The sequence below is a fragment of the Arachis ipaensis genome, chromosome B08 (assembly GCF_000816755.2).
Source record: "Arachis ipaensis cultivar K30076 chromosome B08, Araip1.1, whole genome shotgun sequence".
Classification (NCBI taxonomy): Eukaryota; Viridiplantae; Streptophyta; class Magnoliopsida; order Fabales; family Fabaceae; genus Arachis; species Arachis ipaensis.
In genome coordinates, this window is record NC_029792.2 from 25,717,540 (window position 1) to 25,728,396 (window position 10,857).

The following is a 10,857-nucleotide window of genomic DNA, read 5'->3' on the forward strand; positions in this document are numbered from 1 at the left end:
TGTCGGAATAACTTAACCCAGCCGGTGAGACACAGAAGAATACCAACGCATGAACTAGAAGAAGAAGCAGTAGGCTTTACAAGGGTATTTCGAAAGGGTTTTGCTGTGGGTCGTCGGATCCTAGCCGGGGAGGGGATAAATTAGGGTCTTCGAGGAATTAACCACTGTTTTTATTATTTTGAAACATTTTGTAAAAATTAATTATTTGCAAAATGCACCCATTCATATTGGAGTACATATACATTAAGGGTGGTATAATGCAAATAACATAAAATACAATGCAGTATGAAAACTTTTAATAAATCCATTAATAAATTTTTGAAAATTTTACTTGATCAACGGCCGTAATGGTGACACCTAATCAAGGGTAAACAACCCTCACAATTCTATAAGGTTTGGAAGAAATCACCATTATAAAATCATATTTGCAATTAGATAAATGCAAGACAAAGAATTGCCAAATGTTGCACATTTAATAGAATTTTTATAACTTGGACAGCAAATTCGAATTAGATTGGATACAATGTTATGAAGCATTATTGGAACTGTCATTAGAACTTCCCAAGCATGTAGTTTCTTGGATTTGCTATTTTATATGCTAATAATTATTTGAGTAAATATCTAAATTGATCTTTAAAAAATTTTAGATAAAAATTTTTATTATTTAATATATTTTATTCATTAAAAATTTTAAAAATTATTTTTGTTAGACTTAATTTATTTTTTGGTAATCGAATAAAAATTTATTTGGGATTAAAATATTTGATATAGAATTTTTTGAAGACCAAATCTAGTTTATTCTAATAATTTAAATCGTTAAATGATGGGCCCCCATTAAGAAGTTCACATTCCACAAACCATAGAAAATTTGAAAAGAGGAAAAATAATGGAGAATTCTTTGACACAAGCTCGTTCTCACAGCCACCACTTCCATTTCCACACCAATTGCTTCACAAAAACCATACATACAGAAACTAAGAGCAGCAAAAACAAAACCATCTTTTTCTTCTTCAAACCTTCTTCAAAATTCCAATCCCTCACAACCCAAGCTCGCCTTGCTTCCTCTATCCACCCACTGTCGCCACCGCCACCATCCACCAACCATGCTGTTTGGGACTCAAAGCACACCACCCTTCTTGTGGAAGCTTACCATGTTCACCGTGGACTGGGAATCTTGCTCCGGAAACTTGATAGCATAGATGGTGACCCTCTTAGGATTCTTACTGAAGACGGTGATTGGCCCAAAGAATACTTTTGGGCTGTTGTCAAGTTCCTCAAGAATGCATCAAGGTTTTCGGAAATCCTTCAGGTTTGGGACTTCTGGGACCCCTATCACTTGCAGTTTCTTGTATTTAGTTTATTTATTTATTTATTTATTTTTTTTTTTTTGACAAAGTTTGAAGCTTTGCGTAAAGCCGTAAATGTTCTTAAAATATTTAATTGAAAATAATGTAATTTGGAGTCATAATGATTTATGGGTAATAAGTGAGAATATGATACGGTTCCTTATGTGACTACTGACTATGATAAATTTATGAAAAAGACAAAGTAATAAATCTATGAATTTTTAGGTGGGTAGTGCATTTAGTATGGATAAAACACTTGTGCATCATAGTAACTCATTCATTTGCTTGCTATGTATGTAAACTCTCCACTTATTTATGGATGAACTAAAATGAATTGATGTACACATGTAAATCTATTGTCAATGTCTGGAATCTATTTAATTGCCTTTTGATGTGTAAAAGGGTTTTCTTCTTCCTTCTTTTTGGATTAATATTTCATAGTTCCTTAGCATCTTGCAGTAATTGATTCCAGGGTATTTGTGAATAATAGGTATTTGACATGTGGAAGAACATTGAGAAATCCCGGATTAGTGAGTTAAACTATAACAAGATAATATCCCTGTTAGTTGAAGGAGGGATGATGGAAGGTGCCATGTCTACATTGCAAGAGATGAAAATTCATGGTCTCAAGCCTTCTTTGGACACCTACAATCCGATTATCCACGGTTTCTCCAGAGAAGGTAAATTTGGCGAAGCTTTGTGTTTTCTTGATGAGATGAAAGAATTTGATTTAGAGCCAGACACGGAGACTTATGACGGATTAATACGAGCTTATGGTAAATTTAAAATGTATGATGAGTTTGGTAAGTGTGTGAAAAAGATGGAGTTGGATGGTTGTCCTCCTGATCATATCACTTATAATATACTTGTACAAGAGTATTCACATGGTGGGGTACTCGAAAGGATGGAAAAATTATATCAAAGAATGATTTTGAAAAGAATGCGTTTGCAATCTTCAACATTGATTGCAATGCTCGATGCTTACACCACATTTGGAATGGTTGAAAAGATGGAAATGTTTTATAGAAAATTGTTGAACTCAAAAACACGTCTAGATGATGATTTGATACGAAAAGTGGCTGAGGTTTATATCAAGAACTACATGTTTTCTAGGTTAGAGGACCTTGGATTAGATTTACGTTTAGCATTTGGTGAATCTGACCTTGTATGGTGTCTTCGCCTCCTATCTTATGCATGTCTTCTGAGTCGAAAAGGTATGGATATAATTGTTCAAGAAATGCAAGATGCCAAGGTTCATTAGAATGTTACCACTGCCAATATCATCATGCTGGCTTATGTGAAGATGAGAGATTTCAAGAGCTTGAGGATTTTGCTCTCGCTATTGCCAATGTATCGAGTGAAGCCTGATATAGTCACTGTTGGAATTGTATTCGATGCAAACAGAATCGGCTTTGATGGTAGTGGAACTTTAGAAGCATGGAGAAGAATGCGGTATCATTACCGAGTTGTAGAAATGGAAACAGATTCTCTGGTTCTTACTGCATTTGGTAAAGGCCATTTTCTAAAAAGCTGCGAAGAAATATACTCTTCCCTTCACCCAGAGTATAGAGAAAGGAAAACATGGACGTATCATGACCTTATTACTTTAGTATCAATGTATAGTGGCAAGTAACATTCATTGTATGAAAACAAAACAGATAACAAAAGAGATGGAGTATGTAAAACAGATAACAAAAGTTTCAATGTCTCGCATTATTGTTATTGTCCAGTTGGGATTAGGAGGTTGAAAAAAACACTTGTAACTAGCGGTTTAGGAATTGTAGATTTATCATACATTACATTACAATCAGCTCTGCAGCTTGTAATATTTTCCGTTTTCGGGTTGTTTCTCCCGGATTTAAAATGTATAACAAGAAAAAAGTATTTACACTCTTACAAGACATGTTTTCCTCTCCAACAATATGGGACGTTACATGGGCAGAAAAATGGTGATATGATACCAGGTAGTTTATGCATTTTCTTTGCCCATTATCATTTCTTCTATGTAAGGTAGTGCTTTGAAGGTAATAGGTTGTGTTTTTTTTTTTGTTGGACCAAGGCAGGCTGGCATGCATCTCCATGCACCACAAATACTTGCAATCCCGCTACCACCTCCTAGACATGGGCCTGCACCTAGAGTATATAAGTGAGGTAGGGCTGCTTGTGCTCGCATTGGGACTAACACTAGTTAGTGTGATTATGTGAGGGGCAATGATGATGATGAAGATGGCGATCATGAGGTAAATACATATATATAGAATCACTATGATACTTGGTAATGGAATTCCAAACATGCTTACCATTTTGAAACCTAAGCTATCTGCATCTATTATCTACAGTGAGGGTCCTCAAAAACGATTCTATTTCTTCTAAGAGCCTCTTGTTACCCACATGAAATCCCCATGAATCCATATCTATGTATGTCTCTGATGACATTAAATCAATGAGATAGCTGTAAACGTCTCCCAGATCATAAGGTGTGGTGAGGACCTGCTTTATTGGTTCAGACGGGAGACACTCGGAGTTTGTGTAAATGTGCTTTCTGCATTCCTGTAGACAATAGAAATGGCATAGCTATGACATCTAATCTAGTTGTGTAAAATGCACATATTTTAAACTTCATGCGAGTGTAATAAAGTTAACCCTAAATATAGAGCATATGTAGTTTAAACTTATAGACATAAAAATGGTAGTTACCTGGAGCATTTGACTTATAGTTGCAGTTTGCTCAGTACTTAAGAAGTCTGATTTGAGTAGTTCGTGAAGTAAAACCAGAGTTTCCGAGCTCAAACTACTTGCATCAATGCTATTAAGTATGCCAGATATGCATGAATTGTTAAACAGTATCTATATGTATGGCAGGTCTTTGAGTTTTAGCAAGTGACGGAGATGCTAAACGAGGAGATACCAAAGACGCTGTCATCTCTTCCATAATCATTCTGCACCAGTTGCTCTTTCCATGTAGTTTTGTTTGATTTTCCAGCTTTTCCCATCTCAGAAGCATTGACAGGCAAACGGCACAATTTGTAGCCACTCTCGCGTCATCATAAAAAACTAGGCCTTCCAATATACTCTTTATGGACATTAAGTACCCAACGGAGCATTTCAACTCTTCATGTGTATTGTTTATTTGATTTGATACTCTGTTAAACAACTCTAACAGGCTATAAGAAGCAATAATCTTGACCACAGGAGAACCAAAATGCAGAATTCTGCACAAATCATGGCAGTGGATGCCAATGAAGGGTAGGGGTTCTGCTGAATTTGTTAAAACAAAGAAGTTTTGCCAATCCACAACCCCTTGAACAGTGGCATGCAAACTAGAACAGAAAAATTAGCATCTAAAACATAATTGATGAAAAAAATATGTAATATTGAGGTCGATATGGTGACATTAATCAGAACGAAGAGGATATGTATAATTTATCATTTCATTATGCTGATACGAACTTTTATACCTTCTAATAGCGAAGTAATGAAGCAAAAGAACAAAGATTAATGTTTCTCCAGTGCTTGTTCCCTCATCATGGTCAACCAAAGCAGGTCCCTTTGATGCAGCAGCACAGACTGCAGTATTGACTACAGATATTATGCTAGTGTTGAAAAGAATAGTCTTTGATGCCTCTTCAAGTGCTTTACTGGTGGAAAGATGCAAAATCATGGAAAGAATACCAATTGCAAAGAGACTTTCATTACTTAAAACATCAGAATTTTCTGGTGGAATAAAATACTCCATCATCTGCAGAATCAGTAACATGCTGTTAGAACAATCACTGGACAAATCATAGTGTTACAAGTAGTTTGTTCACAAAAAAATGGTAGCATCAATGCACATTTGCATTCAACCCTTCTCTGACTGTGGTTTTGCTATTATATATTCCACTTCAATTTAGTTACTACATTTTAGACTCTCAATTCTAATATTTCAAAATCATTCTTGCAACAGATCCCCAGATTGTTGTTTTTGGCCTGTTACAGTGTTACCTATTCATATTATCATACTTTTCCAAATTCAAACATGAGCATCGCAATTCACAAGAGTTATGTTTTGCAGTCTAGATCCTTCAGGATTTTAAATGTAGAAGTTTGGCAAAATGACACCCATATGATCAGAACTCGATAATATTGTCATCATTTGATAGAGACTACACATGGAGGATCACTGACTATACTAAGTCTGATAAATAGCTAGGACTAGGAGTAAAGGGAACTAGAAAGTCCAGGTTCCAAAATCCAAATCCAAAGCTAGCGTAAATTGCAAGGACTAAAATGATAAATTAACCAAACCAAAACTAGAATATCTAAACATGGTCATGATTAATTTATATAATCTCTAAACAACTTTAATACTCGAAACAAACTTTCTAACAATAGGAAGCAATGTGCCTAAGTATATACCTTCATGGTTACTGCAATCCAACTCTGATCAGCTGAAAGTGCTTCAGGATGCACTGAACTCAAAATGTTAAAAACTAAAAGCAAGATGGACATGAAAGTTGTTTCTGAGAAGGTATTGCTCGAATAGCACCAAGTCCTGATTGTTGACCCTATTCCATGCAAAGATAGCTGGTCAGAAGCAGCTGGACAGATGTGAATTAAGGTTGCCATAAGATTTAGAACCGAAATCACATCATGTTCTTGACCTTCTTCCTCAAAGAGCTGTGCCAATAAGCATATGAAAAGTCTAGCTCCATAATTATCTTTTTCAGATACTAACTCTGCAAGCGTCTGTACATCTATAGTTTGATAAATGTTCCCAATAATTATGTCACCTCCTTCTAAGTTGTAGCTTCTGCAGAATGCTAAAATTTGATGACCCAAAGATTCGACTATATTCTCTTGTTGAAACAACCACCTCAATGATACTGTGTGAATACTTCCAGAAAGTAAATCCCATTCATCATTCTTTATGAGCCGAAACAGAATCTCTTCAGCTTCTCGACTGTAATGAATTCCGTGGTTCATCTTGCCAAGACCCCTTAACAATCCGTACAGATTTACCAGTTGTGTCACTATCAAGTTATCTTTGGTTGGATCATGAAAATCACTTCCATTCAGAAGAATATATTGTTCAAGGGAAGCTAAAACCAACTTCTCATCAGCAATTCTGGTAAATGAAAGTCAAATAAAGTTGTTAGGGAAACATAGAAGTTGATGAATTGTCAAATACAGAAATACGAATAAAATGAAATAGACAGTTCAACAACCTTATATCATATAGTGTACGAGTATACATAATCAGCAAAATAGCAGTTTGGCAAGAGGACAAGTTTAAATTGTTACTTCTCCTCTGCCCAAGTAGAAAGACTAAGTCAACAGGATCGGATGGTAGGTCCAATGCAGCATCTCTAATTGGTTGTCCAGAATCATTTCCCTGGAGAGAATCTATAAGGGAGCTGAGTAACAAATATACTCTATATTTCATCCTATCTCCAGTAAACAAACCCAAACATCCAAATGAAAAACTGAACCAACTGGATGAAATCAGGGACTCTGCAAATTCCATGGCATCATTACTAGAATGCAAAAGTATCAAATGAAAAGTTTCAAGCACAGCCAGGACAATTTCCTCTTCCATTTCATGGATGCCAGATACGAGCCAAGGAAGCAAATGTGTTCTACATATATCTAGAATGCAGCTTCTAAGTGTCAGCTTACTAGAGTTGATGGTGTTCCCATCATGACTGTATGCATATGCCTCTTTAAGTAGGTACAGACATTGCAAGATTTGGTTAATGTCCCTTTCAGAGATGCAGATACAAGATAATGCGGCATGTTTCACTGCATCCTCAACAGATTTTGGCAGATCTAAATCTCCATTACAAGATGGAGATCTGATAAGGACCACAAAGACTGAGCAAGCCATTATAAAAGTATCAGGAGTCATACCCATCTCTCCATTAGAATTCTTTTTAAGCATTTTTATCAAAACAAGAACCAACTCCTCCATTTGAGAAGATGATACAGCTCCAGGACACTCAGAAATGCATTCATAAATGAGCTTCAAAGTCTGGTATTGAGCTGGGTGAAAAGGAACTTCAGCCACATAATGTAATACTGGAATCAGAGTGTGAAACCCAATAACAAGCCTTAGTTTGAAAGCTTCCTTAGCAGTTGATAAAAAATCAAGTACCTGAAGGCACATCCTAACTACAGGATCCTTACAATTTGTTCATAAAAATGGAACAACATAAGTCACTTATTTGTAACATGAAGAACCAAATTAAGAATCGCATTTACAAACTTTAAAAGGAAAAAGGTGAGCTAAGCTAAACTAGACCAATCAAACTCATCTAGGTAACTGACTATACATTTCATTCAATCAGCAATGAATCCAAACTGTAACTGATAGAAACCGGTTTGGTTTAGTTTACAAGAGGAAAGGCAAGTATTCTACTTGCTGGTTTTTAGTTGTTTTAGTTCATAATTGCTGTGAATTAGCTATCGGGTTGTTTCCTTTGAGCTTCACTAGCAGGCATAAGGGCAATAGTTCTTAGTCCTAGCTGCTGCCTATAAATACTAGTTGATTAGTTAATTTTAATTTTATGAATTTTCTGTTAAAACTGTTAGAACTAGAAAGGAAGAACTCCCTCCACAGTTGGTAGTTCCAACCTTGTATTCCAACAAGGGAATTGTGATTTGCAATCCCTAATCATCAATAAAGCCTACCGTTTCTGCTACTCCCTGAACCTATCACTAACGCATGGACATACTAGTTAGCAATTTTTAGGTGTACTTACCTGAATATCTTAATACTTCAAATACATAATCTGCAATGTTTTCTTCTACCATGACATGAATCTGATTGTCTAAAGTTCCAATGGAAGACAGATAATGAAATAGTAAATCCAGAGTGCTGATTTGGACTTGACTGTTCGATGAAAGCAGTGGACCTTTGATGGCTTCTGCAAGCAGATTAACCAGAGATAACTCCTTGGCTCCCTCAATGTTTTCTTCAGAGTCAGCTCCATCAGAGTAAGAAAGGTGACAAGTATCATATGCACCTTCTTCCCTGAGCAAATGTCCTTGAGCCAACATAGTCAAAAGTGCTAATCAATAATGAAGGAGAACTGTTAGTCAAAGTAAAACAATACTGAAAGTTATGTCATACTACAGAATGAGTCTTTACTGTTGCTAAAGCCGTTTGGATGACTAACATTAATTACTCATTCATTAATCCAGCAATGTCTGCTTAGCATATATACTCTGTAGCTTATGTGTGCATAGTCTTAGAGAGATACAAGCAGAAAACCAATCTTATTGATATCATGATATACAGATGATCATATATGAAGTTCTGCATAATATGGCAAACTTTTTGTGTCTTTATATCGTCAGCGTGTAACAGCACCAGGGGCTAGGGCCTCCTAATTGCAAACATCTATTAGATTGTATCATCTTGTTTGTAATGAGTTTCAATGCAAGAAAAGAGTAAAAACATGTTTTGGAGAATGCCAATGGTATCAGCTCCTTAAGATGAAAGCATGAGGACCAAGTAACAGAGAGAAATGAGAGAGCTTGGAATTGTGAATGAGAAAATAGACATGACAAGCTAAGTAAGACAAAAGACATGTTAGTAAACTCTAAATGAAATGAGAATGAACTTCTAACTAACTACACACACCAAGACCGACCTAACTAACTGCATGTTGAACCAGTGTAACTGCCAATAACAACTATCATAGAAATTCTTGATGTCAAATCTTACTAAATGTCCAAAACTGGCCTCGTCACAAACAAAACAGAAATACTGAAAATTGAAACTTCAGCAACAAACAAAAAGATTGTGAGATTGATAACAGACCAATACAATTCAAGCGAACATCATCATTTTGAGACTTCATGAGAACGTCTCCCAATAGGTACAGGAGCGTCGGACAAAAGGGAACTAAGATATCAGTGTCATCTCCCTCAGTAGATGTATTCTTAAGAGCATACAGTTTGTAAAGGACAAAAAGGATCTCGCCACGGATCTCATCACTGCACTGAGGAAGTAGAGGGCTTACAACATCCAAATCAAATTTGAAAAAACTATTATGCATATCAGAACCAATACAATTGTTTACCTTGGCAATTGAAGACCGGTAACAAGAATGGTAATGAGGCCGTATACATCTCTGATATGTGCTATTAGATCATCATTTTCACAATTCAGAAGAACCCCAAGGCAGTGTATCTGTACACTCAAACCTCTTCTACAATGTTCCAATAGAGTAAAAAAAGAGGACAACCCGGCGCATAAGCATCTTGCGTTAAGGCAGGGTCCGGGAAGAGTCGCACCAAAGGGTGTAATATATGCAGCCTAACCTGATAATTACATCAGTGGCTGTTTCCACGGCTTGAACTCATGACCTGGAGGTCATATGGACTGTTAATTGTACTTCAAGACTGCATAGAGTCATATGTTAAGTTTAAATTTGTGGTCCGCCACCAAAACAACAACCATGACTGCATCCACAATCACAGAAATTACAGTGATTGTGGCTACAGAGATTTCAGTCAGAGCAAAATCTCATAGTTTTGGAAGCCTTGGAAATGCATATAAATTCATAACAACTTCAATTTTAGTCCAATTTCCCCAATTCAGTAAATGCAACATAACAACAATCACAATTTAAAAGCATCACTAGATAAATAATTCGTTACATGCAAAAAACATATCACCGCATTACATTTGATTTCATGTAAGGTATTTAAACAAATAAACTGTCAGATGAAACCAATAATCCAAAACTTATATGATCGGAAAGTAAATCAAAATTACCATGTGCAACTGACGGGAGCTCCAGGCCAGAGTACCGGAGGCAATCCTATCGAAAACCCGACCGACGAACTCTTGTCGAACGGAGGGATCATTGGATGCGCAGAGATTGACAATGAGGCGGATAATCTGCGCAGCAATGGGCTCATCGTCGAAGGAGGAGAGGGCAGCGACGAGAGGAGAGAGGAGGAACTGAGGGTGGAATGCGAGCACTGATAGGAGGAAGGGAGGGTGAGAGAGGGACCGTTCGATCTGGGAGAGAGCATAGGACACGTGGACGGTTGGGGAGAGAGGGTTTGAGACTAGGTTGGAGAAGCAGAGGAGGCAGATGGAGCCGCCGAGCTGAGTCCGGAGATTTAAGGAGGAACGGTGGCCCTGGGAGCATGAGGTGTCGTTGACGAAGACAGTGTCAGCTTCTTCTTCGAAATCCAAATCCACTTCCTGCGAATCGTACATTCTCGTCCGGGTTCAAGCTCAGAAACGATGAGGACGAGGCGTATGTTCAAACTTGCTTTTGGCGCCAAAGTAACAGCAAAATGTGCTGAGGCATGCGGAGATCCGAAATGTTTATTTTGTTTATTTATATTTTAGGGCAAATAACCCATATAAACAAAGCATTGGTTAAATTTACACAATTCTACCAAAATAAAAAACGTTACAAGTTCCACCAAGAGCACATTTTTTATATAGTTCGAATTACACTAATTCGAATTACACATTTATAGTAATTCGAATCACACTGATTCGAAC

At 36.8% G+C, this 10,857-nt stretch overlaps 1 protein-coding gene and 1 pseudogene across 4 annotated transcripts; one reads left to right on the forward strand and one right to left on the reverse strand.

The window, feature by feature from the left end:
* On the forward strand, positions 860–4,481 carry LOC107613780 (annotated as a pseudogene).
* Positions 1,851–10,647, reverse strand: LOC107610802 (protein PRD1-like). Of its 4 annotated transcripts, none has more exons than XM_021109183.1 (10): positions 10,111–10,249; positions 9,578–9,734; positions 9,413–9,522; positions 9,151–9,326; positions 8,087–8,395; positions 6,554–7,403; positions 5,745–6,453; positions 4,805–5,085; positions 4,044–4,666; positions 1,851–3,896 (listed from the first exon to the last, which is right to left on the reverse strand). In XM_021109183.1, the coding sequence occupies exons 2-9, from the start codon at positions 9,590–9,592 to the stop codon at positions 4,183–4,185; spliced, it is 2,934 nt and encodes a 977-aa protein (XP_020964842.1). In that variant the 5' UTR covers positions 9,593–9,734; positions 10,111–10,249; the 3' UTR covers positions 1,851–3,896; positions 4,044–4,182. The 4 variants fall into 4 exon arrangements, with proteins under 4 accessions (XP_020964842.1, XP_020964841.1, XP_020964840.1 ...); XM_021109182.1 differs by having other exon boundaries at positions 9,578–9,698; positions 10,111–10,236; XM_021109181.1 differs by lacking the exon at positions 9,578–9,734 and having other exon boundaries at positions 4,044–4,489; positions 10,111–10,647.